Raw genomic sequence first — 25,480 nt, 5'->3', positions numbered from 1 at the left:
AAGAACTGTTAAATAAGAGAACCGAAATTATATCAAAGTGCCGCCACGAAAATAAATTCTTATTAAAAAATTACAAAGCTCGCTACAAACCTGACTAACAACTATAAATAAAAATAACTATACTTATCTGCTCCATATATCACTAGGCTAACTAATAAATTACTCACATACACAGCTTTTGAAATATATTTCATAATATTATGTATATTTTTATATCAATTTTAATTCTTATTTTTATTTTATTATTTTTTAATACACAAATAATACACATTAACACATAAAAAATATTTTAAACAACATTAAACATATAACTATTTCACAATTATTAGCCAACTAAAAACAAATTAATAATATTATTAACCTAACTACTAATCAATTTCCGTCCTGTAATGATCTAAAATACAAATATAAACCGTAACGTCCACTAAACAAATCATAGCAAAATTAAACTTTTACTACTTGACTGATGATTGTGATAACACATGAAACTCAGAGTTGCAATATTAAATTATACTATAAACATTAGCATTTTACTAATTCCTGGTACTGCGGGTAACAGTAACATATATATTGTATATATATATATATATATATATATATATATATATATATATATATATATATATATATATATATATATCAATAAATTGAATCATGCTTTTTCATTATGGAAATTCTTTTCATATGATAAAAAATAACTTCTAATTAAGTTCAAGGAAGACAAAAAGTTGGAAAAAAGGTTCAAAAATACTATTATGGGTACATGGACAGATATAAACATGGTTCTCAAATCTATCAATGGATAGGCTGGTTCTGCAACTAAAAATATATCTGTTTATACAAAATCTGTTTATTAATTTTACTAGTATACTTGGCTTCTTTATTACATGATAAAAATTTAAGGTTATAAATTACATTTTTACTGTTGTAAGTGATATGGCTTTTTACTTTCCATATAGTGCTGTTAGATGTTTTAAAATTATCTACTTTTTGATGTTTGCAAATTTTAACTGAGTTAATCAACTCAATTAGTTTTACAATTGATTTTGGTTCCAAGTTAAAAACAAATGGTAACACCTAAATCTTATTAATTTTTTGACATGGCAATTATTCTTGAAAAATACATTTAAGTTTATTGTAACCTGATCTCAGAGAATGTTCTCAAAAAAGTAAAAGTTTTTTTTTTGAGATCAGTAATGCATGTAATGCTTACATAATCATAACGTAACATTGAAATAATAACACTTTTTAATTATTAAGGTTTTATCTATCATATGTCCTTAAATCAATACAAAAGAAATTTTAAAATATAATTTAGTAACACAACAATTCTCAAGAGAGATATTAAGTTATATTATTAAAGTCTATAAGAGTACACATTTATAAATGTGTACATTCTTCCAATCAATAAAATTATTTGTCCTCAAATCTGTACCTTAGTGACATTCTCTGATTTTGTTGAGGTTGTTTAGGAAGATAGGTAGTTTGCACTTGTGGGTAAGTTTCAATATAAAGTTCTGGACTTTTTTTGTCTATAATTGGGGGTTTCTTAGGTTGCGAGGGGTAGTCGGTAAAATGCGAACTGCAAACCAGTAAAATGCAATTGATTTTTTGTGACAAAAATTAATTGCATTTTACTGTTTTTAAATACAAAAAATGATCTAAGTTTTTAAAAATTAATTTATATTTTTATGATTTTTTAATTAAATTCTAGGGAAAACAGATGCTGGATGAGGGAAAATAAAAAAGCACTGGATCATGACTTTCAAAAAACAAATCCAATTGTTTTATATTTCTCTGTGAGGTAAGTTTTATAAAGTTTGGTATTAGTTTTTTTTTTAAACCAATAAGCAGTAAGTAATAAGTGTTTGTTTCAAAATTGTTAAGCCATGATTGTTGCTCAACTGAATTTTACTTAAGTCGACCATGTATCTAAGTACTCTTTTTACATTACTACATCCAGTTTAAGATTAAATTAATTTGTTAGTGCTTAGAAATAGTAATCAATATAAAGAGGTTTTCATTACTATAGTATTAGTAATAAAAATTGCTGTAATGACTAAGCTGCAACATTAAAGCAAATATAATGTTTATGTTCGAAAGGCTCACAGCAAAATTTTTCTCCAATCTAGATCTTGAAAGATTTTATTGTCTTTGCAGATAGAACTTTTGTTGGTAATACTTTTCTGTGAGGTATCTCTTTTTTTTTGTAAAAAAATTGCTCCGTAGGATATTTGTTAATTTTCATCCAAGTTTTAATGAATTACTTTTTAACTCTAAAGACACATGGAAAAATACTTAACCCCATCCTCGTGCTTTTTTTTTTATCTCTATCTCATTCCGAACAGATTTCCAAAAACCCACTATGTTTCTTTTAAATTTGCCCTCATCCCCACCCTGTTCTTGATAATTGCTGTGGCAAAGTGGTCAGAGTTTATTTTTGGATCAAAGGGTCAATTTTGATGCCTGAAAAAGCTATAAAAAACATTAGTGTAGATTTTTTAAGAAACTTCCACTTTAAATGTTAATCTGCTCTTTAACAAGACAAACAATTCTAATAAAAAAGTTATTCACGATAATAATGTTTATATATCAGCGTGGAAAATAATGGCCAGTCAACAGTCAATCACCGCCTGAAATGACTAAAAATTCTTTATTGACCTCCCAAAATGAATTCTTGCTGGTCATAGTTGACTAGTTGAAAAAAAAAATCAGAGATCTAAAAGCAAGGTTTGACAAATAAACAGGATGTTATTTGGAAAATGCATATACTAAAATGTTATAAAATTATTTAAATTTTGAAAAAGCGTTTCAAATAGTTTTCTTGTTAATGATGCGCTACTTTAATTGCTAGCGGGTCGTTAAAGCGAAAAATTTGAAAGTGAAAAGAAGAATACAAATTTTTTCTTTATTCCTTTTATTTTTCAATACTGCCTGGTTTCTTTGTTTTAAAAACGTTCCAATAAATTTATTTTTTATTGATATAATTATATAATTAAAAATTGAAAACTTATTAATAATTTTTATCAATATAATTCAATATTTAAACATTTTTCAATAATTAAAAATAGTTCAATAATTTAATAATAATTTTATATTATTAATTCTGCTGCTTATAATATATTTGAGTATATATTAAATTTATTGTTGTTAAATCTTTTATCTAATAATTATTGTATATTAATAGAAACCAGTAATTTTCTGCTTTACCAACCCTGAACTCATTAATTCGCTTTGTTGGTAAATGTATTGCACGTAATGTACGTAATGTATATGTAACAATGTAAACTATAATCATTAAGTTTTTTGCTTCACTTATTTAAATTAATTTTATTTTACCAATGTTAAAAATCCTTTTTTCTTAAATGATTGAAGTTCTTATTTTATTACTATTTTAATATAAAAATTTTGTATTATTTTATTAATATTATAATAATATTTTATTAATAATATATAATAGATTATGCATTTAACTATGAACAGTTTTTCTTTCATCTGCACTTTGTCAATTTGTTTTATTTTTCTCTAAATCATTTTATTTATTTTCTCGTAAGTTTTGCAAATAAATTGCAAATAAATGAATGGCTAGAATAAATTAAAAGTTACTAATTGAGCGCTTTTTTTTTTTTTTATAACATAATTAATAAAAAAATATATATATATTTTTTTTTAAATTTCGTTTATGTAAGTTAAATAATTTTTATAGTGTTACATTAAACAAATTGTTTAATGTTTTAAATTTTAATTTTTAAAATTTGTTTCATTAAACAAATTGTTTAATACTATTGTTTAATAAGAAGACGAATGTTTAAAACAATTTAAAGTATTAAATATTCAGTTTAAATAGTATCTGCAAACAAGAGTTTTTCTTCAGAGATTTATTTCAATGTTATTCGAAATTATTATATGTAGTTAAGAACATAATATCAACTGTACTTTTTTTAAAATCTTTTCTATTATTTTTCGCACAGCTTTTCCCACCATTTGCGGAGTTATTGCAATGAAATGAATTATTTTTAAATAAATTAAAAATTATCAATTGCCTGTTTATGCTTTTAAAAAAAGCATTGATTTTATTTAAAATTGTTATTTATAAAATAATTTTATGCTTTACCCTTCAAGCATTAACTTATTATTGTATTTATAAAGTTTAGTCAAGAAGAACTTTTACTAAGATTTAAGCAAAGAAAAGAGAAAAATTTTGACCGTCCAAAAAAACAATTGTCTGTCAATTCCTTGAGTTGGCTGGTCGAATTGACCGCTCGCCTTCAATTCCTTATTTTCCACGCTATATATATAGATATACATATACATATATATATATATGTGTGTATATATATATATGTGTGTATATATATGTGTGTATATATATATATATATACATATATATATATATATACATATATATATATATATACATATATATATATGTATATGTATATATATACATATATATATATACACATATACATATATATATATATATGTTTTTGTTAATTCACCTCCCCAAGGCCGAGAAGGTCACTACAGATGAGGAGGCTACTTAATTGTGGTTATAACCCTCTCTCAACTCTATAACTCCGAAACACGAACCTTGATGAACAAGATCGCTGCGGGGAGAAACAAGTTGAGTGGGGTACTACCAGGGGCGTGGTGGGGGTTGAACTTGGAACCTCTTGCTTATAAAGCGAGCGCTCTACCATGACACCACTACTGCATATATATATATATATATATATATATATATATATATATATATATATATATATATATATATATATATATATATATATAGCCTTGCATGGTAGTCAAAAAGTTTCTTCCAAAAACCGTAGTTTTAATGAGAGCCCTAATAAACCAGACCAGAAAAAGTTTAAAAACTTTAATTTTTTTTTTTTTTTAATTGATAGACAACAGGTAGTCTAACCAAATCCTCAGTCGATGTAGCAGCACTCTGTTGCGAATCAGTCTATAAGATAGTCGATGTAGCAACACTCCCTTGTAGCAGCAGGCTATAAGATAGTCAATCTAGCAACACTCTGCGCATGTTTAAAAAAAATGTTTTTAAAAACAAAAACAAAATCACTATTAATTAAAAAAAGCTTTCTAGTTATTATTATTGCGGTTTGTTAAAAAACGATAAAACTTTATGTACTTCCGCAATTAATTGTTTTAACTTTTTGATAAAAATAATATGTAGCTTAATTGTCGAGGTAGCAAAATTGTTGTTAAAAGAGACTTCTTTTAGAAGTCTCTTTCGACTATGAGATAAGGATATGTATATATATATATATATATATATATATATATATATATATATATATATATACATACACACACACACACATATCAGTTAAAGACTTTCTAGTTTTATATATTTATATAAAACAGGTAGTTTGTAACCACCTGTTTTATATAAATATGTATGTGTGTGCAGATTTTTTTTTGTTTTGTTTTTGTAGTTCACCTCCCCAAGGCCGAGAAGGCCACTACAGATGAGGAGGCTGCTTGTGGTTATAACCCTCTCTCAACTCTATAACTCCGAAACACGAACCTTGACGAACAAGGACGCTGCACGGAGAAACAAGTTGAGCGCGGTACTACCAGGGACGTGGTGGGAATCAAACTCGGAACCTCTCGCTTATGAAGCGAGCGCTCTTCCACTACACCACTACCACTCTTCCACTACACCACTACCACTACTTATAACCTCATCTGTATAAAAGCTTTAAAAGCAGCTTTCTAAGTTTGTTGATCAAGTTCTATTTGTAGATCATTTTTTGAAATAACCAAAATACTTTAATTGAATCTATTTATATTTTAGTTCAAATTATAAAATTATTTAAAATCGTGATGCATAATTATAACATTATCTAAATTATACCAAAAGCTGTAAAATAAATAGCATTGAATTCTGTTTTCAAATTAAATCTATTCAATCAAATACATTTTAACAAATGCCAAAAGAAGTTACATTTTCTGATGCAAAAAAAGGGCAAGATTGAAGCCTACAGGTGATTGGGTTTATCAAGCAGGAAAATTGCTTGGAAGTAGGGTTTCCAGTTAGAACTTTTTCTAAAAAGTTAGAACCTGAACATGTTCAAACTATTACAGAAAAAAGTTTGAACTATTTTGAACTCTATTTTAGTTATGTTAAAACACACTAAAGTAAAACAAAGTATGCGTAAAAGTATTTTCTTATTTATCATCATTAATTAGGACAAAAATAAATAACATCAATGAGTACTCTTGATAGTTTGCTTTAAAAAAGTTAGTGCATTTAAAGTTTCGTCGTTTAAAGAACTTCTTATTTTAGTAGCAAAAAGTCTAGAAAAAGCTCTCTTAACTTTTATGGATGTAGGAGGAATTGTTTGAACAGCTTTGAAAACCTAATTTTACAAAAAAGAGCAAATCTAAATACTAAGGCCTAGCTTTGCTAACTTCAAAAACAGCCATTTCCTTTTGAACAAGGTTTGTTCCAGTTTCCTGATGGTCAAGTTTCATTTCAGTGTCTGATTGTTCAATAAAAAGTTTGAGTTGTTGAGCTAAATTCAATTCATTTTTAATACTTTTTATGTTATCATTTATACTACCAGTATTTACTTCCTTAACATTATCAGAGCTATCGTCAAATGGCTGAAATAATAGCTGAATAAGATTAGTAGCAAGATTAGTCATTGTAATGTTAAAAGTAAAGTTCTAAATCATTTGTTAACTATTCCATTTGTGACTAAAACTTTAAAAGTGTTGCTTTTGAAAAAAAGTATTGCACAACAAAAATTAAGAGTAACGAAAACTGTCTAAAAAAGTCTGGGTCTAAAAAAGATTTTGTTTTTACTGTTTAAAATGATAATGAGAACCTAATTTTGATATATATACATGTTCGAATTTTTTGAGAAAAAAAGTTTGAACGTTCAAACCTGAACATGTTTAAACTGGAAGCTCTACTTGGAAGCTGAGATGCTCACCACGCTTGATCAATAATTTTGCAAATGACCCAACGAATTATTGCACAAAGCATCAAATTGGTAGAAGACTGATGCTTACAGCTTGCCAACTGTGATAAATTATGCATGCTGCTAGTAACCGCAAAGTATCCACAATACACAGTGGTGCTGATTTCAAATTGAAATGCTTAAGGATGGATGTTGAGTTGTGCAATTAACAAGTAACCCATTCTCAGATTTGCAAAAATGCACATCTCCAGCACTAACTAAAGCGCAAAAACACATTTATCTTCAATGGGTCAAGGACTACAATACTTGAAAAAATCAATCTTGATGGTTCAAATGGCTTTAATTATTACTGGCATAAAATTAGAAAAAAAAAATTCAAAAAGAAAAGCTAAGGAAGGCAGAGGGGTAATAATTTGGAGTATGTTCGATTATTTTGGAAAAAGTACCATTTGCTTTATTACTACTAAATTAAATGCTGAAGGATATAGAAATTTGTTGGATGATCATTAGAAGGATATTTCACGAAAATTTGGAACACACAAATTTTATTTTCCAGCAAGATAATGCTCCCATTCATAGAGCAAAGTCAAATATCCCATCGATCAGCATCGAGAAAGTTCGATTATTGTGATGGCCAGCGCTCTCGCTTAATTTAAATTCTATCAACAACGTATGGGGCATCTTAGACATGCTTATGCAGAAAGGAAACTATTCAAATGTTGATGAATTGAAAAAGGTAATTGTACATGTTTGAAAGAACATATCTCTTGCTGATCTCAGAAAACATTCATAAACTATGCCAAATCAAATATTTGAGGTCATTAAGAATTTCGGCAATAAAGCAAAGTATTAATAATAAATTCAAATTAGGATACACAATTTATTACAAATGAAATATTAATCAAGTTAGATATTAAGCAATTGAATAATTTAAAAATAATTATTTAATTATTTGTGAGATCTTGAATTTTTGGTGAGGTTATAAATTTGCATCGCACTGTATTTATATAAACGATTGTAGATTATTCGTTCGAGGAGTTTTGAAAATATGAGAAGGATTGATATTGGACTGTAGTTATCCGTAGTTACCTGTTAAATAATTGAGTAATAATCATTTATTTATATATATATATATATATATATATATATATATATATATATATATATATATATATATATATATATATGTATATATATACATATATATATATATATATATATATATATATATATATATATATATATATATATATATAAATATATAAATATATATATATATACATATATATATATAAATATATATATATATATATATATATATATATATATATATATATATATATATATATATATAAATATATAAATATATATATATATACATATATATATATAAATATATATATATATATATATGTATATATATATATATATGTATATATATATATATATATATATATATATATATATATATATATATATATATATATATATATATATATATATATCAATGTATATATTGTTGCTGAATTTTTTAATTAAATAGGTTAGCTCAAAAAGATTGCCGCCCAATGCAAAATCCTCAGTCGATTTAGCTATAAGATAGTCGATATATGTACTAAAACCCCTGGCAGCAGGCAATTTGGCACAGGCAGATTTTCAAGCCCTGCACCCTAAACACAGAAAAAATAAGGGTTTATGAAATCAAAACTTTCGAACATTCTTAGTAGTCTCAAAATGTTATTTTTTATTGACTAAAATAGTTTTACTATTATACATTTTTTATTATTTATTATGTAGAAAACTAACAAGCAACTAAAATTGCTTGTTAGTTTTCTACATTTTTATTTAGGTAAGTAAGCCTTTTCATTATTGAAACTATAAGTTTTCATTTTTTATTATTCTTTAAAAAACTGATTTTGTTTCTTAACTACAAATGGTTTTAAAACCTCATGTAAATTCAATCAACCACTTGATTATAAAATATTGAAGTGAGATGTTTTCTTTTATCAGCAAATAAAAGTTTTAAAAATTAAATTACAATTTGTTTTACTTTTTAGAAATTTTGTTCCAAGTGTAGCAACTCTTAAGGAAAGTCACACAGTTGAACTATTTTTTCTTCAAGTTCAAAAATTAGTATTTCAGGTATTTCCAAAATGCTTTTTGTTGAGGTTGCTTTTTTGTCTTTTCCAGAAATTATCATACACAAGCATATTTTCAGCATAGTGTTTTATAGGAGCATGTTTTTTAAATTAGCATATTTTTTACTAAAATTTCTGTTCTTAAAAAGATAATAGCAAATTTTTTTGTAGGGTGAATTAGAATGTCACAGTGAAACTATATTTAAACTTGCAGCCTATGTATTGCAGGTAGTTATTTAAAATTTTGTTTTGCACTTTGAAATATAAATGCTAAAAATGTTTAGCTTGTTAGATATTTCTTGTTGAAAATTATTGCAATATAGTTTTCAATTTTTTTCATTTAAAATTGAAATTTTTTTTTAGGCAACGCATGGAGATTTTGTTAGGTATTGGTTTAAATAATGATATTTTAATGATTTCTTGTTGCTCATTTATTTTCAATTTTTAAAGTTATCTTTTAGTAATAATATAGCTGCAAATGATTTGAAAAATCTAAATGTAATACCAATAAAGACTCAACACGAGTACCCAACACCTTCCTATTGGTAAATATTTGTTTTTTTGTTTAATTTATTTTATTAATTTTCTTTTATTTATTTATTTCAATAGTTTAATTAATTCTTTTACAATAATTTTTTTTGAGCATATTGTTTATCAATCATGTTATATTTTGTTTTATCTACTTACACATAGTAATAACTTTTATTAAAAATAAAAATTTAGTTATAAGTAAGTTAAACAAAATAACCATCTTGCTGTTTTTACTGCTTATCATTTTTTTAATTATCTTATGAAACTTTTTATAATCTTTACCTTATCATAGCATATTTTGCAGAAACACCTATATTTTTTTAATTAAAAATTTATAAAAAGATAAGTTGAATATATAAATATTTTCAAAAGACTTTATTGATGTGATTAAAAAAAAACACTTTATTGATACACAAATGTGTTGGTTTTAAAATAACAAACTTTAAATTTTTTCAATTATTATATTGAACTTTAAAATAATTAAAGAAGAATTTAAAAAAATTAAATTATTGATTTAAATAACTTTTCTTAAATGTTATATTTGTTTTAGAAAATTTAGAAATAAACTTTTTTTAAATATATGAATAAATTGCAGTATGAATTAAAAAAGAAGATTATAAAGTTTCATAAGATAATTAAAAAAATGATAAGCAGTAAAAACAGCAAGATGGTTATTTTGTTTAACTTACTTATAACTAAATTTTTATTTTTAATAAAAGTTATTACTATTTCAGCGAGTTAAAAATAATAGAACACTATTGCAATTTTGATGGCATGACAAGGGGTGAAGCTATAGTTAAGTATGCATTTTATTTTATTTTAATTAAAAATATATATTAGTTTCTTTTTTTTTTTTTAAATGCTAATTTTCTCTGGTTAAATAATCATGTATCATTTTAAAGTTACATTGGAGACGTAGAAAGATTACCTATGTATGGGAATCATTGTTACAATGTGAAGGTATTTAACTATACTTTCAATTTTAATTTTAAAATTTTAAAGGAAAAATTTATTATTTTATTTGTTCATTATATATATGTTTATATATATATATATATATATATATATATATATATATATATATATATATATATATATATATATATATATATATATATATATATATATATATATATATATATATATATATATATATATATATATATGGTAGGACAAAGATCAAAATTCCTGGATTCTTGGCCTAAGTCATCGTGGTGTGTCAGTGTTTGATATTCAAAATAAATCTTTGCCTCAAAAGGTATTTATAAGTATTAGGTTATAAATTAACATAATCTTATATATATATGTATACATATATGTATGTATATATATATATATATATATATATATATATATATATATATATATATATATATATATATATATATATATATATATAACTTAAATTGCTTGTTTAGATGAGCACTCTGACGTCACACTGAAATAGACTGCTGCCAGGGGCTTTAGTACAAACATCGACTGACAAATAGCCTGACTCACAGCGGAGCGCTGCTATTTTGACTGAGGGTTTGGCATGGGGCAGCAATCCTATATCCTTTCATATTCTTTCATTATTCTTCCTCTTTTTCTTCTTTTTCTAAAAATGCAGTATGCTTTAAAGATAAACAAAACTAGTAAGCAAATACTTATCTAAACAGGCTATAGAAGATATAGATATATATAAATATATATAATAAGTTGATTTGAAAAATGAAAAAAAAAATTACAAGTAAAAGCTTTATCCTCTAATAGTTGACATATGACATTTGTTTGGTGGAGGTTATTAATTTTATCAGAATATTTTTCAAAAGCAAAAAAGAAAAAATAAGTGTTTTGTTATATTTAAGTTTTTGCAGCATGTTCTTTTGTTAAACTAAAAAAAAAAAAAAGTGCATAGTGTATTATGTATGTCAATAAGTTTAGTGCTGAAAACATTCTCTTTCATTTCCAGTAACTTCTTGGGTACTACAAGGTTCCGCTCTGGTTCTATGTTGTTCTTCATCTTTATTAATGATCTTCCTAATAATTTTACTTCTAAATTGGCTCTATTTGCTGATAACACAACTATGCAGTAGTGGTGTAGTGGTAGAACGCTCGCTTCATAAGCAAGAGGTTCCGAGTTCGATTCCTACCATGTCCTTGGTAGTACTGCGCTCAACTCATTTCTCTGCGCAGCGGCCTTGTTTGTCAAGATTTGTGTATCGGAGTTATGGAGTTGAAAGAGGGTTATACCACAAATAAGTAGCCTCCTCGTCTGTAGTGCCCTTCTCGGCCTTGAGGAGATGAATTAACAAAAAATATATATATTCCAGTCATAATTTTTTTTTTGCTTATAACAGGCAGTTGGTTGGCAGTTGGCCACCACATTGACTTTCTTCACTCAATGGGGCCTAGATTTAATGGGTATTAATTTAAGTTATAGCAATAAACTTCAAAATTGTTATATTAAACATATTTTTCTTTTATGGCATAATGACATTCAATCAAAAAAAGGTTACTCCATTCATTTAATAAAACGTTAATAAAATTAATTTATACTATAAAATAAATATATATAAATTAAATTGATTTCAAGTTATTTTATTTCAATACTTTATGAGAATCTAAATATCATCTAGGCCCTGCCCTATATTATTTCATATTTTTTGTGCTTCTAAGAAATTTATTGGTATCATAACAAATATATGAATCGTTTTTATCTGTTGTTTAAATGACATATAATATTAAGTATTTATGACCTATAATAATATGTATTTATGACCTATAATGAGGATTATTTTTCAAAAATATTTTTTAGATATTTCGTTGGAGTCACTTAGAAAATATTTATTATAAAGATAAAAAATTTTCCATTGAGTATCGTGAAGGCCCAAGGTTTGCTTTTTATTTTAAAACTATTTATATATTTTATTTTAATTTATAAATTAATAGTGTTAAATTACTTTAAATGTCTACATTTAGATTTTTGTTAATATAAATTTATATTAATATACATTTATATAAACATTTATATTTTAATGGTGTCATTATTGTGTATATTATTGACACTTAATAATTAATCGTAAGTGTTACTGTGTTTTTATATATTTTTATTCATTTTTTATTCACAAATATTATAATCTTTGTTTAGGCAACATCAGTCAATGTTAAAGTAAGTGTTTAATTTTTTTTAGAAATAAAATATTTTTTTCTAATAAAGCCATATATGAAAGAAATTGAGATGTAGATGTGTATTTTCACATATAGATAAACATGTCTATACATTATTTGTTTATTTTTTTGTTATCATTTTTGCTTAAAAAGTATTTTTCTTTTATATATGCATATATGATTAGTAACTATCATATTTAAGTTACTTTAAAGAAAAATACCTAGAAATAAGTATCTTAAAATATCTTAAAAATATTAAAATACAAAACTTATAAACACCCAAATCATTTATGCTATTTTTACCTTTGCTATTTAGTTTGTATCTTGTCTTTGACTCTAGCTTGGGCTCAGTTTCTCCTTGTTTTTCCTTAAGTGGTTGAAAATAAGTTATGATATTTGAACTCTGTGTTCAGTTTCTCCTTACTTTCCCTTAAGTTGTTCAGAATATGTAATGATCTTTAAACTTTGTTCTAAGTTTTTCCTTCCTTTCCCTTAGGTGGTTCAGAATATGTTATGGTCTTTAAATTTTGTGCTTAGCTTTTCCTTACTTTCCCTTAAGTGTTTCAAAATATGTTATGATCTTACTAAAAGTTTTGTATTCTTGTGTGTTCTTCTACACCAGATTGATTCTGTCCCTTTGCACTGCTACTTACCACTATATTATTGCATTTCATACCTACTACTTTAAAACTGACTTTGATTTTTTTGTAATAGTCCTTGAGCTTATGTCTCTCTGTTGAGCTGATGTCTCTCTGTTGAGCTGATGTCTCTCTGTTGAGCTGACGTCTTTCTTGAGCTGATGTCTCTCTGTTAAAAATTGTGCTTCTTGTTTAATCTTCCGGATTCAGACATGAATGGTTTTTGTTTTTTTTAACAATCTTTAGTGAATTATATTTCTATTTTATTCTGCTTTTTTATATCTGTTTAATAGCCATATATTGGCATTCACTTATCAAATTTTGTAAAAATATTTAGGTATTCATAAATTTCATTTAGTAAATACTATTTTAAATATAAAAAATTATATTTTCTTTATAAGATTATAGGAAGGCTATTTTGAATAAATTTTAAAAATCAGAATTTATATTAACTTTTTCTGCACAATATGTACAAGTAAAATGCATTTCAGAAATTTTTCATTAATTGCAAACACAAAGCAATAGGTTAGATTCACACCTAAATCTACTACTACAACAACAAATACTTACTGCCTGAGTTTTAACTGGACATATCTAGTCAGATAGTTCGGTGTTATAAATTTTTACAAAACTCCCAAAAAAATATATTGAAAACAAACTGCTTATACAACTTTAATATAAATTAGTAGAAAATTATTTGTACAATCTTGCCTCATATTACTATATTTGGCTTTTTAGATTAAATACTTTTCGAAAAAGTAGTAATCATATAACAATACAAGCATGGTATTCTTCTACAACAGCTCAATGCCGTGAAATTTGGTTAATGGCTGTGTCTCAGCATCAGTTTTATTTGGATAAAAAATTAAATCAGGTTTGTTAGTTAATTTTTGTTTTGAAATTTCTTTTTTCTATAAATAGTAAGCAATGATTTTAAGCACTACTTTATCATTCCATTGCTATAAAGAATACTTTACCATGGCAATTAAACCACATTGCCATAAATAATGTTATGTTATCATATGATCAACAACAACAAAAATGTTTTGATTAACAACAACAAAAATCAATCAAACTTATCATGACAATGTGTATCAATATTAAATAGAATAATTTGTTGTAAAATCTTTCAAAAGTATTTCAACATTTTTAAATTTAAAAACTTTTCTTTGTGTTTAATGTCTAAAAATTTTTTAAAGCAAAATATCATTATTTAACATATTTGAAAAAGTTTTTTAAATATCAGATGTAATGTAGATTAGCAAGTTTTTTGCATAAATAACATGATTGGTTGTTAGATACTACTTCTTCTAATGGTGTCAAGCAATTTCCTTAAATCAACTCTGTGGCTAATTGCTATTGATAACAAATCTGATTGTTAAATAGTTCTAATTATATCTAATTAGCCAACTTTCTTACTAAGCTGAGTTTGATTTTGACATACACACAAAGAAATTACTGTTTTCCAACCACAATTTAATTGTAATCAGGTAGGCTGCATTTGTATTTAATGTGCATCAGTAATGTAATTGTCAACCTATTTGGAAACGCAAACTTTTTCATATTGAAAAGGATTGACATCTTGCCGAAAAATGAACTGCTCTTTGGCAAGAAAAGGAGAGCAATTATTTGTTGATAATAAAACATGCTTATATATTAAATCATGCTTGTTTCAAGAATTCAGGAATAAACAGGTAAGTTGTATTTAATTATAAATTAAAAAACTTTTGATAAAAGAAAAAAAAGTTATATTTAACAATTTAAAAACAGAAACACAACAAAAAACAAAAGTTATATTTAACAATTTAAAAACAAAAACACAATGTAAAGACAGTAAAAACAGATTAAGATTAAAATTAAGTTGTATTTTATAAAAAGTTAAAAATACAACTTGTTTAATTAAACAGTAAATTAACAGCATTTAGTTTCAAAAATGAGGAAGGTGACAAACTCCAAACAATAGTTGAAAAACTGTTGTTGAACTATTGTTTGGAGTTTGTCATCTTATAATGACTTCTTTAGTAATTAAGAGTTTCAGTTATTAATAATTTTTAAAAAACAAAGAATATAAATTCTTATGTCATAATTATCTAATATATATTTCAAACTTTTAATTACTAAAGAGGTCATTATAATTAATATTATAATGACTTCTTTAGTTAATAAGAGTTTCAATTATTAATAATTTTTAAAAAACAAAGAATATAAGTTCTTATGTCATAATTATCTAATAGTTCTATTAATTTTTTAATCGTGACAAAACATACATTAAATAAGAATTTAAACAAAGTTCTACTTAATAACAAAAAGTTCTATTTAACAACAAAAACAAAAAGTATATTTGTATCAATATATATTGAAACTTTTAATTGTAAATAAGTTTACAGTTTAATATTATTAAATTATTCAAAAAGATAATGAAAGAAAACAATTAAATGATTTAAGATCAATAAGAAATTGCGATAAATCAAATGTCATCTAAGCAAACAATAAATAAGTGGAGTTGTTGAACGGGAGGTGGTATCTAACTTTACGCTGCTTGATACTACTTCATAACATTCATTGGCAAAAAATGATTTCTTTTTTATTTATTTGATTAAAAAAGTTATAAAAATGACACCATAAAGTGATTTTTTGTGAAAGTTGTTTTCTAATAATTTTGGCAATTTTTCTTACAAGTTTCTTAATAATTTTTCAGACAAGGGATGTGACTGTAGGTGCTTTTTCTGTTGTAGTCAAGTTTTATTTGAGAAGAAATGAGGATCCTAAGTCTACAACCAAAAAAGGAGACCTGAAAATGTATTGTTTGGAGGGTTTGTAATTTTTTAAAGATAAAATGACTAAAATATAACTAATTTATGCAGAAGAGTTAAAATTAAACAAATAAGTTTTGATAAGTTCATTATTTATTATGTTAAATTTAAAGAAAACTTCTTATAATGTTAAAAAAATTTATAAAATTAATTGCTTATACTGAGTTCATTATATTTTCAAAAAGAATATATATTATTGCTTGTTTTTCAAGTTAAGTATTTATTGTGGCACTTGTTAAGTACAAACCTAAACATAAAAAAAAAATTTAAAAATTATCTCTAGGTGAACCACTTATTGAATAGAATTTCTTGAAATTGAAAACTTTTTCTTAATCAAGTTGGCGGTTATATTTAATCAAGTTTATAGCTACAGAATTGTAGCAGCAACAAGAACTGGTGTGTTTCCTGAAAAATTAATAATCTTCAAAAATTATATTTTTTCTTATTCAAGTTGGCTCTCTTTCTCTAGACTAAATTTTTTTTCATTTTCCAACAGAAAGAATCCTTAGAAATATACTTAATCTACTTTTAGTTATTTTAAATTTGTTGTTATCTTTTCTGGTTTCAAGTTTATTCCAATTGAAGCAATATCAAGAAAAAAAAGTTACAATAGTAAAATAAAATTTAAATAAATCTGCATAATTTACATTTAATAAATGGATTGTTTAGACTCTTGGTTCCAACAATTTAAAAAAAGAAAATGAAAATTTGGAAAAAGGTCTAAAACAGATGATGTAATTGGTGTAAAAATGGTGATGAAGATGAACTTATAAAGCAAGATTAAAATTACCAAGTTGGAAAGAATTTAGTAAGATGTTGCAAAACTTCAAGAATAAATACTGATGTTAGCAAATTGATTGATCTAGATATGTGAAAAGATTCAGTTTACAACAAATCTTGTAACCCATGAACCTACAATAATTAGCTTGCAAGACATAACTTGTCTATTTTTGCTTTAAACTCATTAACAAACTGTCATAAAGCAACTTAAGCTGGCAGTTTGTTCCATAATTTTAACACTCAATTTGTGAAGAAATTTTCACAAAGATCATTTTTGAAATAGGTATCTGTAATTGTGTAGTGATCTGGTGATCTTCTTAATATAGCTACTTAATTTTTAAAAGTTTCTCCTAAAAAAAAATTAAAAAAAAAAAATTTTTTTTTTCAGGAGAAACTTGCCTTTCAATTTTATCTATATTTTTATAGCATCTAAAGAAGTAGATTAAATCCCCTCTTTTTCTTCTTTCTGATAGAGTTGTTAAATTTAGCAAGCATAATCGTTTTTCGTTTATATAGATGTCGTATTTCCGGTATCAACTTTGTCACTTGTCTATGTATGTTTTCATACATAGACAAGTGACAAAGTTGATCTTTATATCTTTCTCCATATGAGGTGACCAAACATGAATTGCATACTCAAGCTATGCTCTGATATACTCAAGGTATGGTCTGACATAGCTTATGCACAAATGTCTAAAGGATGATTTGTTTTTTTATTTAAATATTGTTGACAATAGACCCAGTCTACTATTTGCTTTGACTACTGCCTATTTAATTTGAGCTTCCCATTTTAAATCTCTTGAAATTAATACTCCTAAATTGTTTTCTTACTCAGAAGTGCTTAAAGCTTATTCACATTGGCCAAAGGTATTAAGCAGATTTTCTTCATATAGTTTTTTTTATACATAATTAAATAATTAAAGTAATATTTTATTACAACTAAAATTGTTTTCAATACTGTATATAGATTGTTTCTTGGGCAAAAATGATTCTAAATATAGTTGTTTATTTTTAGTTACTTGTTACTAAAAATTCATCATATTGGCACTTTTCTGCTCTTTATTTTTAACCTATGAAAGTTCAATTATCTAAGCATATGACTGGGATATGAAGGATTATCTAAGCAAATCGCAAGGAATGACTAGTAGACCATGCACTGCAGGTCATATGTCATACATATTTCTTGTCTAAAATAAGGAAAAATTGTCTAATTTTTCCAAAAGCAGTTTCTAATAAAGTACCCATCTTGTGGTTTTTTGGGCTTTTTTGAATGACTGTTTTCTTTAACTATTTTCTAGTTTTTTATTGTCAATTCTTGTTCATGTGTCTATTACTTTTTTCTTTAACTATTTTCTAGTTTTTTATTGTCAATTATTGTTCATGTGTCTATTACTTCATACTTGGACAAACTGAAACATCATACAAAACTTCATACTTAGACAATTTAAAACATCACTTATTACTCCAGTAATAAGTGATGTTTTAGTTTGTACAAAAAAATGGGTTTGAATCTAATTTTAGACTGATTTTGTTACTTTCTGTATTTTTTTTTTTTTTGTAGGCTTTAGTAGTTACTTTGTGTGTATGCTAGAACTCAAACTCCTTTGTGTGTATGCTAGAATCTAACTCAAACTATTGGTCTAAACAACGAAATTCCTCTTTTTTGAAGAATTATTTGTCAGAATTAAAACATTACATGTTGAATAGATTTAAAATGTGAAAATAGTTTGTTAATATGACATGAAAAATTTGGAAAATAGACAATTGTATGTAAATTTTTTTTTAGAAATGTACTTTAAAAAAATTGTGTTCTTTCAATTAGATCCCTCATAAAATAACTGCATTCTGTCAATTAGATCCCTTATAAACATCAACTTCACCTGTGCTGAGAGAGGATGTTACGATTTTTGAGGAAAAAAATATTTCATACATGTTATCACAGAGACCCAATCTACCAAAATCATTACATAACCTCCCTATGGGAGTATCTTTACATTTTTTGAACAACCCTGTTGGACTACCAATCTATATGTTAGTAGTTATATAACTATATTATTTATTTTTCTTGTTTTCAGTCAAAGCATGCTCCAAAATCGTTAAGAGATGTTGCTAAAAGTCTATGCAAATCTTCATCTTCATTATCTTCAATGTATTCTGGTAGTATCGGTGGTTATAGTAGTAGCCTCAGTGATACTGCTTCTTTTTATTTTTCTTTGGACGGTGGTAAGTTGGAAATATTATGTTGAAATTTAAGTATTACTAAAATATTATGTGATCTTGTTTAATATATATTTGAATGTTTTTAGAAAGTACTACATCTTCTCAAATGGTTGTTGCTGAAAAAGACTTGTACTATGCATTAAAAGCTCGAAAAGAATTTCTCCAAGAGCTGTTAATTGAAAAGCGAGAACTATTAAATGAGCTCTGCCTGCGTGAAGCAGTAAGTACATTAAATGTTTATAAGTTTTTTTAAGACTGAAATAAGTGAACACATTTTTCATATTGTGAATGTCATTTATTTGATTATTTCTATTGAAAAAATTATTATTGATTATTTCTTTTGCTTTAAAAAAATGTTGTTATTTAAATATGTGATCATTAGGATTTAACTGGGCAGCTTCCAAGTGATCTTCCAGAAAGTCCTACACACCCCGGAATGCCAATGCGACGAAAGATGGGAACTAGTTTCCAGTTTGATGAATCTCTTTTTTCAAACCAACATGGCAGTGATGTAAACTTTCTTATATATTTAACTAATTAAATAATTGACTATTAATAATAGTTCTAGTTTTTCAATCATTTGAGATAAATATTTTATTTAAATTATCTTTGTGTGTGATAAAATATTTATTTTCCAAGGAGCAAGAATATGACCGGTTACTGCGTGATTACCAGATTCAAAAGCAAATTACAAATGCTGCTCAGGTTTGATTTAATATTTGATTTAAAATGTTTATAAGTTATTTTTTAATCTTTTAACTTTTTTATCTGTTGCTTTGTAGCGTATAGCTATGGATACATCAGCTCAAAAGAAAGTTCGTAAGGCCAGAAAAATTACTTATCAAAAGTCTTTAGTTAAGGTATGTGATTATGTTGTTGTTAGGATACATGTTTCATTTAAGTTCATACATAAGTATTATTAAAACCCTAAAATAAATTGACTTCAATTTACTCTCATAAACCACAAACAATAAGGAACAATTATCAAAGCTTACATTTACAACCTTTTTCTTGAAATCAGATAAAATTACTTAACTTAAAAAGCATTAATTTATTTAAAAGAAGATTAGTTTCTTGATGAATCCTCTAAAAGAGAAACTATATTTTAACTATGGGAATATTTCACTGTGGGTGCTTTCTGCTGTGAAATTATATGGAAACTCTGAGTTGTAAATAAAGAGATAAGGTAGTTGTTTTTTTACTAATAATACTCTTTACTTTAAGAATGTAAAGCACTCCTTTCATAAATACCCTACTATATATGTATAATATATATAATACTCTACATATAAGTATGGATGTTAATAATTTTAATTCATATTTTCCCTTATCTTTTTGATTGGGTGTTCTTTTCTTATCATTCATAATAAGAATACCAAAAATGTTTACTTCTCATTTAATTGTTTTTAAAGTGTACTGGAGTTTATAGTTTTTAAAGTCTACTAGAGTTTATAGTTTGTAAAGTCTACTGGAGTTTATAGTTTTTAAAGTCTACTGGAGTTTATAGTTTGTAAAGTCTTCTGGAGTTTATAGTTTGTAAAGTCTACTGGAGTTTATAGTTTTTAAAGTCTACTGGAGTTTATAGGAAATGTTAGGTAGCCTTCTTACATAAATCCTTTGTCACTTAACATAAACAAAACAATTTTATTCAATTAGACCATAAAATAATACACCATATTGAAGTGTGTTGAATTCTCATGTTTTTTTTGTCAAAATCTTATTTTGGTACCGGTTTTTTAATGTGGTTTTTTTATGTTTAAAAAAGATAATTTTCTTGGGTTTCTAGCGACTGTTTCTTTATAATAACTGTACTATTTTAGAAGAATCACTTCCTTAGATTTTCTTTAAAATGGCTGTAAGATATTAACGGATTATGTTTTATTAATTTGCATGATCAGTCTTGCTTCAGTTTCGCCAATTTTTTTCTAATTTAAAGTTTTTCAGATCATCATTGAAAATTGTTTTTTAAATTTGTTTTTCTTTATTTTACTATTTTTTGACGTGACAATGTTTTTCGAGGCTTATATTTATAAAGTTAAATAATTGAATTAAGTTAACATTAAATTAAAATTAACATTTGTTTTTTATAATTTTCAATATAAATAACAAACTGCAGACTTTTATTAAATAATATTATCATGTTATCTTGTTTGTTATATGGGTTTCCAACATTACTTGAAATTTGTTATATTAAATTCAACATTAAAATTGTTAATTTTCCATTAAGTTAAAAACCATGGAGCAACAGTTGGAATATTTAAAACGTGATGCTGCTAAAGTTACAAGTGAAGCAATGTCTCGGTTAATTAAGCAAGGTTTGTTGAAAATTTTTGGTACTTTTTGCTTGGATAAAATGTTTTTTTTAGGATATTTTTAAGTTGTTGTTTTTAGGGAAACAATAGTTTTGTTATATTATTAAACTGTTCTATATTTCAATTAAAGATAACAGTTTTTTAATTGTTGATAATTTAGAATATTTTTCTTTTAACTATTAGTTAACTACTGTATGCGACCGCAAATCTTGTAATAAGTTTGGTAATTTCAAAATAAATGTCCCGTTGGTATTTTTACGTGCATAGAATGTTTTTGTTGACGCATGAAAATAAAAGTAAACCAAAAAAACAGCCAAAAAGTAAAAATGAGTGGTAAAAATAAACCAATTGTTGACCTGGCCATGAATCGCACCATGCCCAAAGACATTTCTAAGATGCTAAACAAACTTCTAAATACTTTCTACACTGTGATTAAACGTTTTCAAATGACGGTTCATGTTAGGAGGAAGCTTGGCAGTGGTTTAAAGAAGTCAGTTTGAACTCCTCAATTGATCAAGGCTGTCAAAGGCTGTATTTCTTGGAATCCAGTAAGATCAATGAGAAAAATGACTAATAAGCTCTCAGTGAGTGAGCACACCATCAAAAATGTGGTCAGAAAGGATCTTAAGGCAAAGTCAAGAGCCAGGATTAAGAAACACCTGGTTTCCCTAAGTGTCAAAGGAAAATAATTTGAAAGATCAAAGAAACTTCTAAGCCTCTTGAAGAAGAGACAACAACCATCCTCTTCTCAGATGAGAAACTGTATACTATTGATTCTGTGTCAAACAGTAGAACCAATCGTTTTATTAGTCATCAACTGGTCCAAGCAGTCCGAGAACATATACATTCAAGACCAAACATCCAGCTTCGTTTTGATGTTCAGGCTGGTTTCATTTGATGGTCTCAAAATGCCTCCGGTTTTCATCAAATCTGGTCAGAAAGTTGACACCAATGAGTCTGTACAAATCTTGGAGAACCATGTCAAACCCTGGATTGATGCCCACTACTCTTCAGATAACAATGTGGTGTTCCAGCAAGATGGAGCACTATCACATACGTACGATAAGACCAAGAGGTGGCTCCAGGAAAACATACCAAAACACTGGTCGAAAGTGTTATGGCCACCTGGATCTCCAGATTTGTCACCTCTTGACTATTCAATTTGGGCATATATAAAGTCAAGAGCTTGTCAACGTCCCCACAACAGAATCAACTCCCTGTAGGCTGCCATCAAGAAGGAGTGGAACAAGATGCTTAAGAACTATATCCAACCCACCTGTTCAGGAGTCGTCTTGAAGCAGTGATTGATGCTGAGGGAGAACATATTGAATAAAAATGTAGTAAATATCTTTCTGAACACCTTTTAATTAATAAAAGTTTATTTTTAGCTTTAAGTTTTTATTCTGCATTAATTTTGGTCAAAAAATAATTTTTTACGAAGTTTGCGGTCGCATACGGTAAATTTGGTAATCTGGTAACTAAGCTTGTAGTTATTAGTCACTAAACCGAAAATAATTGATGATGATGATGATGATGATGATGATGATGATGATGATGATGATGATGATGATGATGATGATGATGATGATGATGATGATGATGATGATGATGATGATGATGATGATGATGATGATGATGATGATGATGATGATGATGATGATGATGATGATGACAACGGTTACGACAAAAATGACGATCAATCAATCCCACGTAGAAAACAAAATCCAGGTTTATTTTATTAAACTCAGTTTTGATCAAAATGAAGCTCTGGTCGATTACTAGCTGAGTGTATAGAAATAAGCTTGGTTTGATATTTATAATCCCTTGGGTTCCTCCCCCTGCTTTGCTTAGATGTTTTAGTGTTAAATGGTTTGTACTTTATTCCTTCATTGTTGTAAACTTTTGATATTTTAGATGAAAATGAAAGTAATGGCGATAGTTTAGGACCAATCGATGGAGGTTTGCTACATTTTTATACTGTTGTTATAAAAATTTTCGCTAACCTTCTTTATATTTTTCTTTGCTAAATTTCATGTTTTTTTTGTTGTTGTTGTTCTTATCGTTTTATATTTATCTATTAATTCAAACGAAATATAGTTTTTGGTTTAAATTCTTACTAGAATCATTGGACTCAGACAGAAATAGTCATTTGCATAGTCGACCGTCGCGTTACTCTATGTTTCTTGCAACTCCTGTTGTTAGTTCTGCAAACAATGGATTAGATCAAATGAAGCGACGTCCATCTCCTGTTATGTCTCTTGTTTCTCCACGCTATGACGCTGTTAAAGACTGTTACCGTAAAAATGATTTTTTGAGCGAAGGTGCAACGCGCAACAGTTCGTATTTATCTTTAAGAAAATACTCTGACGATTGCTTAACAAAAAAATGTTCTCGTTCATCTTCTGATATTACAGCAATAAGACACGATAGTGCTGATAAGCTTAACACGGCGCAATCTCATACAGATGAAAGTTTTGTCTGTGGGGAATTTGAAAACACTGGTATGTACAGCATAGGAGCAGTACAAAAAATGGACTTTAATTCTACTTACTCGATACCACTTTCAAAAAGCAATCCAGGTATTGCTCAAAATCGCATGCACGCCTCGCCAAGTACACTTCGACGATTACAAATGCTAGCGCTTTCTCCTACTCACAAAAGGGTAGGATCTTCAGGGTATATGTATTCTCAGTCATCGCTAGCAAGTAGCAGCGAGTATTCTGAGATGTCGTGGCCAGATGTTGTACCAGAACAAACTTTGGTGTAAAAATAAAAAAGTAAAAGAAATTTCGAAATAACTTATTAAAGCAGCTTTTAATACGGCGCGTTTAATCTTTTTACCAATGTTTATTACTTATTATATAAACAGCAAACTTCATAGTAAACACGATATGATTTTAACACTGCAATAAACTTGTTTATTTTGTTTTTAATTTTTGCTTGCGCTAGGACAAATATTTTTTAAAAGCATCGCGGTATTTATTAAAGCTGATTTTCTATTGGTTTTAAGATGTATATTCATAAAATATTTTAAGACATAATTTCACAGAATCTATTTGTAATATTTTGTTCTAGTTTTTTGTTGTTTTTTAAAAAAAATTTAAATCAAACAGCTATTGTGATATATCTTATTTATTTTTAAATCTATTGTTTTATTTGCGTTGGTTTATTTAGTGCATTTCTTCTGCTCTTAATGGAAGATTTAGGCAATTTAAAATTTTTATTTCATCCTTAAACTCAAAGTATAAGTTATAGCTTTTTAACTACTGAAAATGTTGTAAATATAAATATAATGTAATACTTTGTCATAGTTTATTTATATTATATAACATGTTTTTTCATATAAGTTGTTATGGTTTTTAAACAATTTTTTTTATTTATCTTTGTTATAAAAGAAGCATTTTATATTTATTTTAACTAAAATGCAACGATTGTCCCTAAAACCAATATAAAATATTTGCAGGTGTATGTAAAAAACTATCAAATACCGTAAATTTGTAAATTAACTATCAAATACCGCTATTTGGAATTAAATATAAATATAACTGAAGGTAGTTTATTTTATAGCAAATTACAATCGCAAAAAGCAGTTGTTTTGGATAGAACTAAGTTCAAGCTACACTACTGTTAAGATTTGATAAATTATACTTGATAGTGAAGTGAAGTCATTTTTTATCACTTTTCCAAATAATTTGCATTCCATAACTGACATTGAGAAGCGACATTCGGCCAATTTGGAACTGCAGAACTATATATATATAAATTTCTTTCATCGATATTTTTAAATAAATCAACAAAGAATAATCTTTAATTTTCTCATATAATAGTTGTTGAAAAAGTTAAAACAAACAAGGCAATTGCTGTCCATTTCATCATACCAGTTAACTGGGTTGATATTGTTCTCAATTTTGTATTTTTAGATGAGGTCGCCGCGTAAAAGTC

At 26.3% G+C, this 25,480-nt stretch overlaps 1 protein-coding gene across 2 annotated transcripts in view; it reads left to right on the top strand.

Moving 5' to 3' along the window:
- Positions 1 to 24,879, top strand: part of LOC100201486 (FERM domain-containing protein 4A) — a 52,174-nt gene extending 27,295 nt beyond the window's left edge. The window contains exons 3-21 of one of the 2 annotated variants that reach the window (XM_065812814.1): positions 1,715 to 1,804; positions 9,014 to 9,098; positions 9,266 to 9,322; positions 9,458 to 9,480; positions 9,556 to 9,639; positions 10,360 to 10,425; positions 10,528 to 10,585; positions 10,797 to 10,883; positions 12,423 to 12,499; positions 12,756 to 12,776; positions 14,152 to 14,287; positions 19,082 to 19,229; positions 19,313 to 19,446; positions 19,609 to 19,737; positions 19,866 to 19,931; positions 20,009 to 20,086; positions 21,454 to 21,541; positions 23,453 to 23,497; positions 23,659 to 24,879. In XM_065812814.1, the coding sequence (XP_065668886.1) occupies positions 1,715 to 1,804; positions 9,014 to 9,098; positions 9,266 to 9,322; positions 9,458 to 9,480; positions 9,556 to 9,639; positions 10,360 to 10,425; positions 10,528 to 10,585; positions 10,797 to 10,883; positions 12,423 to 12,499; positions 12,756 to 12,776; positions 14,152 to 14,287; positions 19,082 to 19,229; positions 19,313 to 19,446; positions 19,609 to 19,737; positions 19,866 to 19,931; positions 20,009 to 20,086; positions 21,454 to 21,541; positions 23,453 to 23,497; positions 23,659 to 24,305 (2,119 nt within the window). In that variant the 3' untranslated portion in view covers positions 24,306 to 24,879. The remainder of the gene's footprint in view (positions 1 to 1,714; positions 1,805 to 9,013; positions 9,099 to 9,265; positions 9,323 to 9,457; positions 9,481 to 9,555; positions 9,640 to 10,359; positions 10,426 to 10,527; positions 10,586 to 10,796; positions 10,884 to 12,422; positions 12,500 to 12,755; positions 12,777 to 14,151; positions 14,288 to 19,081; positions 19,230 to 19,312; positions 19,447 to 19,608; positions 19,738 to 19,865; positions 19,932 to 20,008; positions 20,087 to 21,453; positions 21,542 to 23,452; positions 23,498 to 23,658) is intronic. The other variant, XM_065812815.1, reaches the window with a different exon arrangement.
- The last annotated feature ends 601 nt before the right edge of the window (positions 24,880 to 25,480 follow it).

Source organism: Hydra vulgaris, chromosome 12 (genome assembly GCF_038396675.1).
Source record: "Hydra vulgaris chromosome 12, alternate assembly HydraT2T_AEP".
Taxonomy (NCBI): domain Eukaryota; kingdom Metazoa; phylum Cnidaria; class Hydrozoa; order Anthoathecata; family Hydridae; genus Hydra; species Hydra vulgaris.
This window is presented reverse-complemented; position numbering and strand designations above follow the sequence as displayed.